General features: G+C 39.5%; 2 protein-coding genes across 12 annotated transcripts in view; both read left to right on the forward strand.

The window, feature by feature from the left end:
• CDC27 (cell division cycle 27) overlaps positions 1-17,717 on the forward strand; it is a 506,999-nt gene that overhangs the window by 76,799 nt on the left and 412,483 nt on the right. The gene's annotated exons all lie outside the window — the stretch shown is intronic.
• NSF (N-ethylmaleimide sensitive factor, vesicle fusing ATPase) overlaps positions 1-17,717 on the forward strand; it is a 145,021-nt gene that overhangs the window by 10,672 nt on the left and 116,632 nt on the right. For all 4 annotated transcript variants that reach the window (XM_033184116.1, XM_033184115.1, XM_033184114.1 and 1 more), the window contains exons 4-8: positions 2,955-2,994; positions 10,142-10,308; positions 13,315-13,422; positions 14,209-14,284; positions 16,992-17,147. In XM_033184116.1, coding sequence (XP_033040007.1) covers positions 2,955-2,994; positions 10,142-10,308; positions 13,315-13,422; positions 14,209-14,284; positions 16,992-17,147 — 547 coding nt within the window. The remainder of the gene's footprint in view (positions 1-2,954; positions 2,995-10,141; positions 10,309-13,314; positions 13,423-14,208; positions 14,285-16,991; positions 17,148-17,717) is intronic.

Here is a 17,717-nt window from a genome sequence, read left to right on the forward strand (position 1 = left end):
GTTGGTGGATTCTCTGGAATCCAGAGAATTAGATTGCTTAGCGCTGTCCCAGGCACATCATACAGAATATAAAGCACCACAAATACTAGTCTGTATCTTCTTCTCCCTTATCATTTTACTCAGGCTGCTGACTGACCCCAGTCCTAAGTAATGTAAATGCAATCCCTACCTCTTCCTAGTATGCTAATGAGCATTGGTAGACTTCCCTGAAGGTTTAGAGAAAGAGATCAAACACTCATTTAAGAACTATTAGGCTGGGTGCAATGACTCATGCTGGTAATCCTAGCACTTTGGGAGGCCAAAGCTGGTGGATCACTTGAGTCCAGCAGTTCAAGACCATGTGAGCAACATGGCGAAACCCTATCTCTACTAAAAGTACAAAAATTATCTGGGTGTGGTGGTGCCTGCCTGTAGTCCTAATTTCTTGTGGGACTGAGGCAGGAGGATCACTTGAGCCTGGGAAATCGAGGCTGCAGTGAGGTAAGATACTGCCACTGCACTGTAGCCTAGGTGACAAAGTGAGACCCTGTTTAAAAAAGAAAACAAACAAACAAGCAAACAAAAGAACTATTAGATGGGCCAGGTGCCTCACGCTTGTAATCCTAGTGCTTTGGGAAGCGGAGGAGGATTGCTTGAGACCAAGAATTCCAGACCAGTATAGCGAGACTTGTCCCCTACACTGCCTCTACAAAAAAAAAATTTTAATTAGCTGGACATGGTGTCACATGCCTGTAGTCTAGGCTACTTGGGAAGCTGAGGTTGGGAGGATCACTTGAGCCCAGGAAGTCGAGGCTGTAGTGAGCTATGATTGTGCCACCATGCCCCAGCCTGGGCTACAGAGTGAGATTCTGTTTCTTTTAAAAGAGGAAAAAAAGGAACTATTGAAGATCTCTTGAAGCCCTCAAAAATTACAGGAAATTTTCACTTACTATTCCACCTGTCTGTTTGATACCTCTTCATTATCCAGACCACTTTCACATTTATTTCTAGAGATTAAAAATTTGGGATATTCCAGGGTTCGTCAGCTTTTACAGAGTTCCATTTGGGATTCTGATTGTTAGAAATAGCTTGAGGTGTGACCATTTCTCCTTGTCTCTGTTTTATTTAAAAAAAAAAAAAAAAAAAAATTCCCCCAACATTTACTATAGGCCAGGCTCTATTCTCAGTACTTTGGCATGTGTTAGCTCTTTTAATTCTCCAAACAGCCTTGTACAATAGCTACTGTTGTTATCCCTAAGGACTGCTGTATCAGTCCATTTTCATACTGGTATGAAGAAATACCAGAGACTGGGTAATTTATAAAGAAAAACAAGATTTCATGGACTCACTGTTCCACATGGCTGCGGAGGCCTCACAATCATGGTGGAAGGCAAAGGAGGAGCAAAGTCATGTCTTACATGGTGGCAGACAAGAGAGCATGTGCAGGGGAACTGCCCTTTATAAAACCATCAAATCTCGTGAGAGTTATTCACTGTCATGCCAACAGCATGGGAAAACCCATGCCCATGATTCAGTTACCTCCCACTGGGTCTCTCCCATGACACATGGGGATTATGGGAACTAAAGATGAAATTTGGGTGGGGACACAGCCAAACCATATCAGCTGTCTTTGGGATTGAAGTACAGAACCTAAATGTGGCTTCCTTTTGACTTAAAGTCTAAGCTTAACGAGCATGGTGCTAAATTTCAGGTTGGCCGGAAGTGAGGTGGGGTTTTACAGAAGAGGTCTTCTGGGGGAGGTGAAGGGCAGAGAGGAGGGAAACAGGATGTGGTAAGAAAGCTGCAAGGGAGAGCACTTGTTCCACGTATTCACAGTGCAGCATCTTCTAAATTACCCACCACAGAGTCTGCAGTGTTTGGATGAGCAGGCGAACTGTTGATTTTCAACCAAAAATTGTTTTTCTCATTGTTCTTTGGAGTGTTATCAGTAATTACTAATTTTGAATCTATACCAAGCAAGCCCCAAATTCCTGCCTAAACGCAATCTGGCCTGCCTTCATACTTCTTGCCATTGTAAACAGTAGGGATTTGGGAAAGCCTAAAATCTAGCTGTAAATGTCTAAAAATCTTCTGGCTAGTATACAAAGAGTAGCTATGACTATCTAATGATTTCGGTCCCTGATTGGGTTTCAAAATAGATTTTCTGACCAGTTTTAATTGAGTCTTCATGAATCAAATGTCTTCCTTTTTGAGATACTGTAACAAACAGTAAAACTAACTGCAGCAGTACATTTAGAACACTGAAGTGTGATCTGATACAGTGAAGACCCTCTGTAGCATCATGTTGTGCAAAGGAGCATCCTTCTCAGTGGTGCCAGCTTTGCTGCAAAAGGCAAGCTTTGCACGTTTTGGAGCAGATGTTCAGATATAAACTATAGCACATGCATTACTTTCCTAGGGTAAGTAACAAAGAACCATTACTGGGTGGCTTAAAACAACAGAGATTTATTCTCTCACCATTCTGGAGGCTGGAAGTCTGAAATCAAGCTGTCAGTAGAGCTATTCCCTCTCTGAAGGCTCTAGGGAAGAATCTGTTCTGTGCTTAGCTTCTGGTGTTGCCGGCAATCCTTTGGTGTTCCTTGGCCTGTAGCTGCATCATTTCAATTTCTGCCTCTGCTGTCACATGATGGTGTTCTGTCTATGTGTCTATGTCTCTTTCTTCTTAGAAGGACACCAGTCATATTGGCTTAGGGTTCACCCTAATTCGTTATGGCCTCATGTTAACTTGATTACATTTGCAGATATTGTATTTTTAAATAAAGTCACATCCACAGGTGTTGGGGGCTAAGACTTCAACATACTTTGGAGGGGGAGAGCACAGTTCAATCATAATAGCATACCATGTTTTGATCTTTGAATGTGTTCCGAAAATTCATTAAAATTCCTCTTTTTTTCTTGTCTAATTTTGATTGCTTTGGTTTTAAGTATCTTTTTTTTTCTCTTTTACTTTACAGAGAAAATGGGCTGGGCTTTCTATTGGGCAAGAAATAGAAGGTAGGTATATTTTTTAGCCACCTGATAAAGATTTTTTTTGTGATTTTCTCACAGATATTGAGAGCTGTACAATTTTCTATTACTAGTGGTCAGACCTTAAGCATTCATTGTATCAGAATACTGGTTAGATCTATGAGAATGGAAGTAAATGGTTATGGTACCTCTGTTCCTATATCTTTTATGAAGTGTGTGATAAGGTCATCATAGTTCAAGGCAAGGAAAGCAATTTATGACTTCCAGTTTGAGGGGTGGTGGGGTGGAAAGATTAAGCTGCTAATAGATAATAAGCCAAAGAGCTAATAAGCAAAAACTGGCATTGTCTCTTAGGCAATGTGGCAAAGTTAAGAAATGGAGTATGAGTCGTCTTTAGTCAGATGATTTTATGTCAACTTCATGGATATAGTAGGGGAAGAAAAGAAAATGCAAGTGTAAATTAAACCAGCTTTTCTTCTGCTTGTCTTTAAAACTTAAAAAAAAAATTATAGAAAGGTTGCAAAAATAATACGAAGAATTTCTGTATACTACCTTTACCCAGCTTTACCAGTTGTCATATTTTCTTTATCTTTCTGGCTCCCTGTCTTCCTCTCTGGGTCTCTGTCTCTCTCTGTACACACACACACACACACACACACACACACACACACACACCTTTTATCCTACTTCTTATTTAGGAACCTGACAACTTATCATTTTTTCTAAGTTAGATAGAATTTAAACATTGGGGCTATTTTATTTTATTTTATATTTTATTTTATTTTTGAGATGGAGACTTGCTCTGTTACCAGGCTGGAGTGCAATGGCGCAATCTCAGTTCACTGCAACCTCCGCCTCCAGGGTTCCAGCAATTCTCCTGCCTCAGCCTTGCAAGTAGCTGGGACCACAGGCACGTGCCACCACACCCGGCTAATTTTTGTATTTTTAGTAGAGATGGGGTTTCACCATGTTGGCCAGTAGAGATGGTCTCAATCTCTTGATCTCGGGATCTGCCTGCCTCAGCCTCCCGGAGTGCTGGGATTACAGGCATGAGCCACTCACTGCACCTGGCCAACATTAGAGTTATTTTTAGTTGGCTTTTTCTCTGTGGAAGTATGAACACTTGTTAAATTTAATGAGAAAATGGGGTAGTATGTAACTTAGGTTTCTAATTTTCATAAATTTTCTAAATATGAGGCTAAGAGTACTTAAAACTTTGAATCTAGATATTTCCTATTGTGACAAGATACAGAGATTCAAGGTTATAAATTTTGATGAGTTGAGAAATGTGTTTTGTGGTTTAAGTTGTAAAAGCATTCTTCTGCTAACAGAAATGCTGATCTTGATTGTAAAGTCAGATCTTTAAAGAAGTGGCTCAAACAGACTTAATAAGCAAAATTGTAAAACCCAGTGATCAGGTGGGAGTAAAGTGGAGTAAGCTTGAGGGAAGGTAGAGTTTTGGGGCCCAAGTGATGTAGATGATGTGGCCATAAAGGTAGAAAACTGGTTCGGTTTAAGTAGAGATGTAGACCAAGATGGGATAAGAGATTTGGTTTGAAGGAGGAGTGCTCAAGCATTCTGGAATGGGAGTTCCCTAAGGTGAAACATTTTGGTCAAGTCAGTGATTTTAATCTGAAGGAATCTTCTGGAGGAATCATTTAGTCTGTCTTCTTCCCATCTGGCAGTGCCATATTTTAAGTGTTACAGGCTAATGTTTTGACTACTATATATACACCTATCATTGTAAAGTCCAAGTTTATTCAAAGAATTGGATAAACTTATTTTTTGCTTATAAAATCTTTATTAGTCTTTTATATTAAATTATTGTTAGCCATAAAATAAGAAAACATTCTCAATGTTCTTCTTTGATCCTGGATGAAATCTTCAGAACTCTTGTCCCTTTGGGACTGACCATGGTGCTGACTTGGCGCTGCCTGGGATACTGTCCATGGTGCTGCCCATAGCACTTGAAATTGTAACAGCTTGGTCTTTTCTATTTGGGAACATTGGCCTTAAACTAAAATGCATTTGAAAACTACAGTCAGCACATTACTACAGTCAGTAGTAATTATATATTTATATATTTATTTATTTATTTTTGAGATGGAATCTTGCTCTGTCGCTGAGGCTGGGGTGCAGTGGCATGATCTCAATTCACTGCAGCCTCCTCCCCAGTTCAAGCAGTTCTTCTGCCTCAGCCTCCCAAGTAGCTGGGATTAGAGGCATGTGCCACCACACCTGGCTAATTCTTGTATTTTTAGTGGAGAAGGGGTTTTGCCATGTTGGCCAGGCTGGTCTCAAACTCCTGACTTCAAATGATCCACCCACTGGATTATAGGTGTGAGCCACTGCGCCTGGCCAATATTTTAAATACACTTATTCAAATTTCTCAGTATGAAGATGACATGAATATATGTGTACACACACATATGTATGCATTATGACATGATATTGTTTTGGTGTCTTTAATGCACAAAATGGTATTATACTCTACAAATCTTTCTGCTGTAGACTTGTCACTCAATATTATGTTTCCAAGGGCCATCCATCTTTTTTTGAGATGGAGTTTTGCTCAGGCTGAAGTGCAATGGTGTGATCTCGACTCACTACAGCCTCTCCTCCCAGGTTCAAGCGATTCTCCTGCCTCAGCCACCTGAGTAGCTGGGACTTACAGGCATGCACCACCACGCTGGTGAATACTTTCTATTTTTGGTAGAGATGGGGTTTCACCATGTTGACCAGGCTGGTCTTGAACTCCTGACTTCTGGTGATCCACTCGCCTCAGCCTCCCAAAGTGCTGGGATTACAGGTGTGAGCCACCACGCCTGGCCAGGCCATCCATCTTTATTAAGTATATATAAAGTTGGTTTTGTTTTTTTTTGTTTTTTTGTTTTGTTTTTTTTGACAGGGTCTCACTTGACTGGAGTGCAGTGGTGCAATCATGGCTCACTGCAGCCTCAGTACCTGGCTAATTTTTTTATTTTGTGTAGAGACAGGGTCTCACTGTGTTACCCAGTCTGGTCTCTAAATTCTGGACTTAAGTGATCCTCCCTCCATAGCCTCCCAAAGTTCTGGGATTACAGGTGTGAGCCACCGTGCCTGGCCAAGTTTTAATTTTAATAAAAATTGCTGTATAGTATTTTATATTATGAATATACAAACATTTTTCAGTGTTTAAGTACTATAATGCTGCAGTGAACCTCCCTGTAGATGTTTAGACAAATGTTCTAGCATCTTTCTGGGACAAACACCTAGAAATGGAATTGCTGAATCAATATATTCATTTTTACATTAAGATTTCAACCTACCAATATTTTCACTACATGAGAGAAATAACTAAGCTCTCTTGCCTATCAAAGTTACTCAGCATATAGCCTTTTCTTTATAGGAAATGTTAAGAAGGAGCAAGCCATCCAGAATTGGAGACAAAAGAGTGCTCTGAAACTTTTAGCCAAAATTTGAACTTATTATTTGATCTTCAGTGTGTTTTATGTTCCTTCCTCAGGCTTTGTTATTTTGCTTTTGAAGTAGTTAAAATATGTTTATGTCTCCCCTTTAAATACAGAAATCGGATTATACAAACAATTTCATTTAAATAGTTTACAGAAAATCGGCTGTTTGCGGTGACTCATGCCTGTAATCCCAGCACTTTGGGAGGCCAGGGCGGGCGGATCACGAGGTCAGGAGATCGAGACCATCCTGGCCAACATAGTGAAACCCTGTCTCTACTAAAAATACAAGAATTAGCTGGGCATGGTGGCATGCGCCTGTAATCCCAGCTACTTGGGAAGCTGAGGCACGAGAATCACTTGAACCCAGGAGGTGGAGGTTGCAGTGAGTTGAGATTGTGCCATTGCACTTCAGCCTGGGTGACAGAGCAAGACTCTGTTTCAAATATAAGAGTTTACAGAAAATCCTTGTATATAACTCAAGTGGCTAGAATATAAGAAATAAGTTTAGAACAGAATTTAGAGTATGAAATGACCATAAAGACTTATGTAGTTCAGTCTTGATTTATAGATGTGACAAATCAAGGCACAGAGAACTTAAATGATTTACTTGGATTCTTCTGATTGCTAGCAGAATCTGTTGAAACATACATACTCAAAGTCCCTTTGAAGAGAACAGCTTTTTTGGTAATTCACTAGAATCTTTGCAACAGACATTTAATACTGCACAGGGACTTTTTTTGTTTACCTCTTGCTATTTGACCTCAGTAACTCACAAAAGTGCCATGCCTGTTGTTCAAAGCAAGTGTGAAAACAGTCTTTTTTATTACCTGCTTTTGTGGTGAGAACTGCAGAAGCTCACTTAGCCCGTGTGACTTGGACTGGTAGTTAAGTGAAAAGTTGGTTAAAGGCCTTTTCTTGGAGGTTTGGTCCGTGGATTGGAATTCTGTATTATCTTTTGTGCATACACTTCACCCGTAATTTCCAGGTGGATTTCTTTGAAATGGCTGGAGAACTTAGACTTTGTAGAGCATCCGAGAGTGCCGAAACCTCTTGGATTTTTGTAGAGTTCACTCCCAACCTTTTCTGATTTTAATGTTCATACCTAGTTAGCAGTATTTTTTTTCTAGAAGAAACTCTTCGTTTAAAAAAATTTCCCAAAGCTTTCAACTTAGATTTATAATATCTATTCTAGAATGTCAAAGTCATTGTAATAACAGTTCAACAACCAGACCTTCAGAAGTTTTTATACTATTTAATTATATATCATAATTAACTGTAACAAGTGTAACTAGCACAGACAGATTCCAGAATGAACTTAGCTGACCCATGGTGTGTAGCAACTCCGTCTACAAGCTCTGAGCATTAGGCAAACCATAGGCTGATGGGTATATATTGGAGGGATAAAAGTTGGTCAGCTTTCTGATGAGTCAGCTCAGTGGAAGTTGCTTAAGAGAGCTGCTACTGTATCCTTAAGGAGCCACTGGCAAATTTTAGGACAATTATCTTCAGGAAACCTAAAGGGAAAATAAATGTATGTGTGTGTGTGTGTGTGTATATCTGTCTGTCTGCCTGTCTGTCTCTGTGTGCATATGTGTGTCTGTTAAGCCTTATTGAAGAGTAGCGATAGACTCTTTCTTACAGCGCATAATCAATTTGCCCTATTTGGGGAAACTCAAATGCAAAAATCCTCTTGAACTTTTCTGGGTAGCTTACTCTACTCTTTCCTAATAGTACCACTACTGGATACAGCACTGTAATATTTTTTGCTTTAAAAGTTTGTTTATAAACTGGCATTTATAAGTATACTTTTGAGCTGATTTAAGAATCAAGTCTTTTTCTTAGGGAAATGCTTCTTTGTAATTATCTGTCACTAGCAAAATTTGTTTTAACACATATTTTTCTAAAAATATGATACGTAAACTCTATTGTAGTTGTACAATTCAAGGTTTTTGGTTGAACAGTTATTACATGATATAAAATCATGTGTAACACTTTAATATTTAAATGTATTACACGGTAACCTAAAAGTCATTTTAGAACTTTTTATGTGGCTTGAACAGGAATTTTCTTACCCAAGGCTTTGTATGTATGGTTTATTGCCTCCTTCATTATTAGCATGGAGACCATGGGTTTTCTGTTATTGTTGTTTCATTTAAACAGTTCATGAATATATTAAGCACCTGAAATAAACTATGAGATGCTGTTAATATGAAGAGGAGTTAAAAACCTGGTCCTTGCCCTTATCTACATGCCGCGCACGTGGAACTTCTTATAGTTCCCTAGATGTAGCAGGTGCTCAGGAAACATTTTTGTAGTAGTGAAAAAGAAATAAAAAAGAAATGTCGAGACGGGCGGATCACGAGGTCAGGAGATCGAGACCATCCTGGCTAACACGGTGAAACCCCATCTCTACTAAAAATACAAAAAACTAGCCGGGCGAGGTGGCGGGCGCCTGTAGTCCCAGCTACTCGGGAGGCTGAGGCAGGAGAATTGCGTAAACCCGGGAGGCGGAGCTTGCAGTGAGCTGAGATCCGGCGACTGCACTCTAGCCTGGGCGACAGAGCAAGACTCCGTCTCAAAAAAAAAAAAAAAGGCCGGGCGCGGTGGCTCAAGCCTGTAATCCCAGCACTTTGGGAGGCCGAGACGGGCGGATCACGAGGTCAGGAGATCGAGACCATCCTGGCTAACACGGTGAAACCCTGTCTCTACTAAAAATACAAAAAACTAGCTGGGCGAGGTGGCGGGCGCCCGTAGTCCCAGCTGCTCGGGAGGCTGAGGCAGGAGAATGGCGTGAACCCGGGAGGCGGAGCTTGCAGTGAGCTGAGATCTGGCCACTGCACTCCAGTCCGGGCGACAGAGCGAGACACCGCCTCAAAAAAAAAAAAAAAAAAAAACAAACAAAAAAAAAAACAAAAAAGAAATGTCAAAGTCTAACTTGCTTTGGAGCAAATTCCCCTAGTAAACATTGTTTTTCAAGCTTCTCTTTTTGCCTTGTGTCCTACTTTCTTAGGCCAGAGGAATTCATCCACATCCCACCTTAGCTGTTTTTTTTGTGTCAAACAAAAATCTTATTTGGAAATAGCATGTTATGGCACCTATGTTGGGGCATGCTGCATTGAATGAGGAGAAAGATGCGGAGGCCGTGTAGGGAGGATTGTGATCCTAACGAGAGTGGGATGAGGGATAACAACAGACTGCATTCAGTATTTCTTTTTGTTGTTGTTGTTGAGACGGAGTCTCGCTCTGTCGCCCAGGCTGGAGTGCAGTGGCGCCATCTCGGCTCACTGCAAGCTCTGCCTCCTGGGTTCACACCATTCTCCTGCCTCAGCCTCCCGAGTAGCTGGGACTACAGGCGCCCGCCACCACGCCTGGCTAATTTTTTTGTATTTTTAGTAGAGAGAAGGTTTCACCGTGTTAGCCAGGATGGTCTCAATCTCCTGATCTCATGATCTGCCTTCCCAAAGTGCTGGGATTACAGGCATGAGCCACCGTGCCTGGCCTGCCATTCAATATTTCTAATTCATTCAGATGGGGAAGAAAATCTCTAGTGATTATTATTTTGTAAATCTGTACCTGTGTGTCCCTCCGGTGAAGGCCATTTAAACCCCATTTTTGGTGAAGTAGTTTTATTATGATTCATTTATGTGAAACTTGTAGTTACTAGAAACACAACAATTTGGTACTCCTGTGATTTTTTTTTAAATGCTTCTTTTTTCCCCTAGTCTCCTTATATACATTTGACAAAGCCAAGCAGTGTATTGGCACAATGACCATCGAGATTGATTTCCTGCAGAAAAAAAGCATTGATTCCAACCCTTATGACACCGACAAGATGGCAGCAGAATTTATTCAGCAATTCAACAACCAGGCCTTCTCAGTGGGACAACAGGTAGTTTTAAATTTTCTTCCATTCCTTTAACTTTATAGGTATTCTAATTTCTGCAGTTGTCCAAAATTAATTCCACCTTTTAAAAAGTAAGAGGAGCTTTATGTATCAACTGGTATGTCCAAGGTGAGTGATAAAAAGTAAGGGAGATGTATTTACTGAACTTCAAGGAGTCTGTTCAGAAAAATTCTAAAGTAGCTTTTAGATTAAAATGTCACGTATAATTACAGCAGTTTTTCCCTCAGCAAATTTGGGAACCCTGCAGACATATATATCTGAAATTTCTTTTTATATCATAGGACATTTGTTTTGCCTCTGGAATGTCTGTCTCTTTCACTAATATAGTTCTGTAGAAAACGTAGCTCTTCGCCAGACATAGTGGCTCATGCCTGTAATCCCAACACTTTGGGAGACTGAGGTGGGAGGATCACTTGAGCCCAGGAGTTCAAGACCAGCTTGGGCAACATAGTGAGACCCTGTCTCTACAAAAATTTTTTAAAAAAATAGCTGGGTGTAGTGGTCTCAGCTACTCAAGAGGCTGAGGTGGGAGGATTGCTTGAGTCTGGGAGGTTGAGGCTGCAGTGAGCCATGATTATGCCATGGCACTCCAGCCTGGGTGACACACTGAGACCTTGTCTCAAAAAAAAAAAGTTCTTATTTTGGTTTTGGGCTTATTTGAGAATCTTAAGAAAATTGAATTCCTGCTAGATAGGAAAAGGATATAGTGCATTATTTTAAAAAGAGTACTAGAATTGGAATGAACCTTGAGAGATTACCTTATCTAACTCCACATTTACAAATGAGGAATTTTATTTATTTATTTATTTTATTTTATTTATTTATTCATTTATTTTTTGAGATGGTGTGTTACCCTGTCACCCAGGCTGGAGTGCAGTGGCACCATCTCAGCTCACTGCAACCTCTGTTTCCTGGTTCAAGTGATTTTCCTGCCTCTGCCTCCTGAGTAGCTGGGATAACAGGTGTGCACCACCACGCCCAGCTAATATATATATTTTTTGAGACAGAGTTTTGCTCTTGTTGCCCAGGCTGGAGTGCAATAGCACGATCTCGGCTCACTGCAACCTCTGCCACCTGGGTGTAAGTGATTCTCCTGTCTCAGCCTCCCGAGTAGCTGGGATTACAGGCATGCACCACCACACCTGGCTAATTTTGTTCTTTTAGTAGTGATGGGGTTTCATCATGTTAGTCAGGCTGGTCTCAAACTCCTGACCTCAGGTGATCCACCCGCCTTGACCTCCCAAAGTGCTGGGATTATAGGCATAAGCCACCATGCCTGGCCTTTTTTTTTTTTTTTTGTATTTTTGGTAGAGATGGAGTTTTGCCATGTTGGACAGGCTGGTTTCAAACTCCTGACCTCAAGTGATCCTCCCACCTCGGCCTCCCAAAGTGCTGGGATTACAGGTGTGAGCCACCACACCTGGCCAAATGAGGAATTTAAGATCTAAAGAAGGTAAATGGTATGCCCATGGCTACACAGCTAAGGAACATAGTTGAGATAAGAATTAATAAACACATATTTGATAGTACGTAGTACCAGCCACTGTTTTAGACACTGCAGATCGGCAGTGAACAAAATAGATATAATCCCTACTGTCATAGAACTTACTTTCTAGTTGAGGAAAACAGAAAATAAGACAGGAATACCATGTACAGTTAAGTCTCTGATGATAGTAGACCAGGACACTTCACCAGAGAGCCATTGCAGTGCTGTTGTGTATTGGATGACTAAAATTGTGCTCAGATTGCCTAGCTAAACTTGATGGTTTTTACCTTTGCTTTTAGCTTTAGTATCCTAATAGAAAATGTTTAGGAGAATGTTTAATAGGAAATGCTTTGGTATTTATAATAATTTAAAACTCAGTAGCATGTAGAAGTCAGTAAATCCGTGAATGAGAATCTTTCATAATTCAGAGAAGAAGTAAATATCTTACTCCAGATCACTGTCCTTACTGTTTCTTCTCATTTGTGGTATCTGGCAGTGTAGCAGGACTGACGGACAGCCCAACCTGTAATATTTACCGTTCTACCCCAGCACATAGAAGAAGACCAGACTTTTAGAAGGGACTCAGCAAATATTTGGTGAATGAATAATTGAGCACTCAGAAGCTGTCTCTGCACTTGTAGGGCAAGCATTTTGTACTGGTGATAGGAAAGCATGAATTGTAGAGTCACAGACCCAGGTTTGACTCCTGGTGTTCTCATTTACTGTGACTCTGAGCCTTGCTGCGTAGCCTCTTTCTGTATCTCAGCTTCCTCACTAGTAAAACGGAGTCATAGTTTCTGCTTCCAAGAGTGTTTGTGAATATTATATAACTACCTGTAGCGTTTGAATTAAATACTAAGATACTTTATTCTTTGTTAGAAATAGTAAATGTGGTACTCTTGAATTACTTTAGGTGGCACTCTGACATTTAAATTAGATATTTTTTATCCACATGAAATAAATTTTAAACTTGAGTTTTGTAGTCATTTTGTAAACACTGATCGTAAGTGCTAATTCCCCTTTCTTCATTGGCTATGAGTGTGCTTGAGGAGCAGATTGGAGAGGCGTATATAAGAAAAAACTGGTTTTCTGCATTTGAAAAACATTGGTGGCCGGGCGCGGTGGCTCAAGCCTGTAATCCCAGCACTTTGGGAGGCCGAGACGGGCGGATCACGAGGTCAGGAGATCGAGACCATCCTGGCGAACACTGTGAAACCCCGTCTCTACTAAAAATACAAAAACTAGCCGGGCGAGGTGGCGGACGCCTGTAGTCCCAGCTACTCGGGAGGCTGAGGCAGGAGAATGGCGTGAACCCGGAAGGCGGAGCTTGCAGTGAGCTGAGATCCGGCCACTGCACTCCAGCCCCGGCGACAGAGCAAGACTCCGTCTCAAAAAAAAAAAAAAAAAAAAAAAAAAAAAAAAAAAGAAAGAAAAACATTGGTGATGATCTAAGAAACCATTATATTATGAAGTGATTTTTCTCCTCTTAACCCTTTTCTACATAGCTTGTCTTTAGCTTCAATGAAAAGCTTTTTGGCTTACTGGTGAAGGATATTGAAGCCATGGATCCTAGCATCCTGAAGGGAGAGCCTGCAACAGGGAAAAGGCAGAAGGTAGGTTTTATTTCTGATCATCTTTACTAGATCATCCTATAATGTAATTTGTGCAGATGGATTATAATTTTCCTATCTGTTGCTTAGTGATTTTTTTCATATTGTGTACCCTTTTAAGATAGTAGGGGGAAAAATTGCTTTCATAGCCAGCATTGTTATTAAAATATAACTTAAAACGTACTTATTTGCAGACCTAATAGTAATGTAAAATGTAGACATATATGTACATATAATTTGCTTGAATGCAGATATTTATTGTAAATAGTAAAAAACGCATTATTGGAAAGATATAGGCATGGAAATGAGGCATATAAGAATTGTAGAAGAGCCGGGCGCGGTGGCTCAAGCCTGTAATCCCAGCACTTTGGGAGGCCGAGACGGGTGGATCACGAGGTCAGGAGATCGAGACCATCCTGGCTAACACAGTGAAACCCCGTCTCTACTAAAAATACAAAAACTAGCCGGGCGAGGTGGCGGGCGCCTGTAGTCCCAGCTACTCGGGAGGCGGAGGCAGGAGAATGGCGTAAACCCGGGAGGCGGAGCTTGCAGTGAGCTGAGATCCGGCCACTGCACTCCAGTCCGGGCGACAGAGCGAGACTCCGCCTCAAAAAAAAAAAAAAAAAAAGAATTGTAGAAGAAAGTTATGAGTAAAGTAAAAGTAGCTCAGATGATAGTCTAGAAGGTTTGCTTTGCCCGGAGAGACCTCATTTCCCCCTCACTTTTGGCCTTGCTTTGAGAAGTTCGGAAGTTTGCTATTAGACTCCTAATTATCGTCTTTCTATACAGATTGAAGTAGGATTGGTTGTTGGAAACAGTCAAGTTGCATTTGAAAAAGCAGAAAATTCATCACTTAATCTTATTGGTAAGATTTACAGTTTTTAGAAGATTTGAAATGAAGTGGGCCTGTTTCTGTATGTAACTCAACTACAGTGATTTCCAAAAGGGGTAAAGGAAGGAGGAGCATCTGTCTTGAGAGAGTTTATCACAGAAGCATAGGATATTTCCTGTAGGTCAGGTTTGCTGATGAAAAAGTTTGAAACATTCATCTGGACCAGCTTTGTCCAATAGAAACAGAATGTGAGCCACATGAGTAATTTTTAATTTCCTAGAAATAGCACTAAAATAAGAAACAAATTAATTTTTTAACTTTTAATTTTGAGATAATTTTAGGCTTACAGAAAATTTGCAGGAATAGCTCAGAGAATTTCTGTATGCCCTTTACCAGCTTATACCCTGATGTTAATGTCTTACTTGACATTGTCAAATATACAATGGTAAGAAATGAATATGGTTTCATTTCCGCTAACTAAATTACAGATTTCATTGAGATTTCACCAGTTTTTCCATTGTGTCCTTTTCTGTTCCAAGATCTAATTTAGGATCCCATATTGCATTTAGTTGTTCTGTGTTTTGAGTTTTCTTCAGTCACTGACAGTTCCTCAGACTTTGTCTTTTATGACTTTGAGAACTGGTCAGTTATTTTGCAGAACACCCCTCACTTGGTTTTGTGTTAAATGAGATAGCATCATCATTTCTTTTAGTGATTCAGTGATGAATGTGCAGGTCAAGTCTTCCCAGCAGATTCATGGTTCAGTCCTACTCTTGTAGTCTAGCGCAACTTTTGTCATATTAAAACAATGCAGCTTGTTCTCTGAGAATAGTAACTCACCAGAATAAAGTGCCATTAACTGGGCAGTAATTCTTATTTTTGGTTGATTTAACTATGTTGATATCTACCCCACTAGAGAGGAGAGGGTTTTCATTGGTTGCACACCATCATGTCTACGGTCACTTAAGAGTCTTAGAGTGTGTGGCCTTTATTTCCTGGTCTGCACATTACCATTCCCCCTTATTGTTTTTTGTTAATTATAAAATATTTTATTTATAAAATATGGTTAGGCACTCGAAAACAATTTACACGCTCTAAAGTTTGGTTCTGTTTTCATAGTTTTGTAATTTGCTTTTTTGTAGTTTTGTAATTTGCTTATTTTGTTTCAAACATCTTAAATATACATCTATAACATTATTTTTAATGCCTGTATGTCATTTTATGGATGTAGGATGTATTTTCCTATTATTTATCTAGTACATTTATGAAGTGATTTCTTTGTATTTTATTTTTGTGTACCTTTTGTTAAGCTATCCCAAGGGAGCTGCATAACTTTGATACAAAATAGGTATTTCTAAATAATCTGTGGGGAAAAAATTGTGGAATTGGCATGGAGTAAATTTTGCCCACAAGAGGGCAGTAGAGTGTAAGAAAAAATATTTTTGATCACTTTCCAAAGGAAATATTAAGACCTCAAATCTCTAACCATAGAATTATCATCTAGTACAAACTTTTTAAAAGTGTTACTTTATTTTTAATTGACAAATAATAATTGTATATATTTATAGGGTACAATTTAATGTTTTAATACATGTATACATTGTAGAATGATCAAATCAGGCTAATTAACATGTCACCTCAAATATTTAGCATTTCTTAGGATAAACTTTTTTTTTTTTTTTTGAGACGGAGTCTGGCTCTGTCGCCCAGGCTGGAGTGCGGTGGCTGGATCTCAGCTCACTGCAAGCTCCGCCTCCCAGGTTTACGCCATTCTCCTGCCTCCGCCTCCCAAGTAGCTGGGACTACAGGCGCCCGCCTCGTCGCCCGGCTAGTTTTTTGTATTCTTTAGTAGAGACGGGGTTTCCCCGTATTAGCCAGGATGGTCTCGATCTCCTGACCTTGTGATCCGCCCGTCTCGGCCTCCCAAAGTGCTGGGATTACAGGCTTGAGCCACCACGCCCGGCCAGGATAAACTTTAATGTGACATTTTCTTCCCTGGTTTTATAAAAACTATATCATTACTTTACTTTTTGTTTATAATAGAGCATACTAAGGTACTTAATTTATTCTTTGTTTGAAATAGTAGATGTGGTTCTCTTAAGTTACTTTAGGTGGCACTCTGACATTTAAGTTAGATAATTTTTGTCCTGTGAGAGAATTTTTAAACATGAGTTTTGTAATCACTGAAGACTTTAGGATGATTTCAGACTTTTGTGTGCAAGTGAAGAGAAAGCAAAGAAGACATCAAACTTGTTTAGTGCATCTCCTTAGGCTAAGGGATTATATGCCCAATTACCTGTATAAGCATAATCTCGATGAATATATGTATTTTAAAATACACTTGAGTTAGACTTCAGCGACTGCGAGATTTCAGTTGCATTTCTGCCAGCTAATGTTGTCTTCATCAGATATGCACATGGTGTTTCTTCTGATCAAGTTAGTTAATTTGGTTAGATTGAAGGTTAATACAACCAAGTTTTATGGACTGATAGAAATAGACTACAGCATAAGTTTAGCTAGTCATTTTGACAGCGTGTTACCATATGTGGGGATCAGACAAAGTAGATAGCATAGCAAAACCTACCCTTCTGACTGTAAAATCAGCTAAGATGATATTGTTCATTTTTGTATATGTAATGGTAGCTTTTCTTTACTCATTTAGGATGCTCAGGGAGTTCTGCCTTTTTAGACTTAGTGATAAAGTCCTTGTTTCACATTTGATAATATTCGTTTGACATAGGCAAAGCTAAAACCAAGGAAAATCGCCAATCAATTATCAATCCTGACTGGAACTTTGAAAAGATGGGAATAGGAGGTCTAGACAAGGAATTTTCCGATATTTTCCGACGAGCATTTGCTTCCCGAGTATTTCCTCCAGAGATTGTGGAGCAGATGGGTAAGTTTAAAAAGGAAAATGTTATAAAGTCTTGTATTATTAAAAAAATTAATGCAATGAAGAATCTCTTTTCAATAGTTTTGAAATTACTTTTCAGACCCATTAAAGTATTTTTGTCTTTTTCTTTAAAAATGAACAGATAAATTTTCTGAAAAACTTATATAATACTAGAACTTTTAAAATTACATTTTAATTTTATGGGGAAATCATAGAAGTAAGACTTGTGGTGGCTCCATTTTGTTATTTATTTATTGAAGAATGCGTTTCTGTGGGGCATATTTAGAAATTTCCCCTGACAGTAGTAATACTAGTAGTGACTCCATTTTGTTTATTTATTTCTGTAAGAATGTTTTTCTATAGGGCATGTTTAGAAAGTTCACCTGACTCTAAAGATCACTATGGGTCAGATTTACCCTGCTGAATAATAATGATCTATTAGACTGTGTGCATTGTTCTAACATTAGCTGCCGTTCCTTTTTATTGTGCTGTTGCATTACCCAGTTAGTACATCTTCACACCTAATAAATGGATGCCTGGCATGTTTTTAAATTAAAATAAGTTTGATCCAAA

The sequence above is a fragment of the Trachypithecus francoisi genome, unplaced genomic scaffold, assembly GCF_009764315.1.
Source record: "Trachypithecus francoisi isolate TF-2019V2 unplaced genomic scaffold, Tfra_2.0 Lachesis_group20, whole genome shotgun sequence".
In the NCBI taxonomy this organism is placed as follows: domain Eukaryota; kingdom Metazoa; phylum Chordata; class Mammalia; order Primates; family Cercopithecidae; genus Trachypithecus; species Trachypithecus francoisi.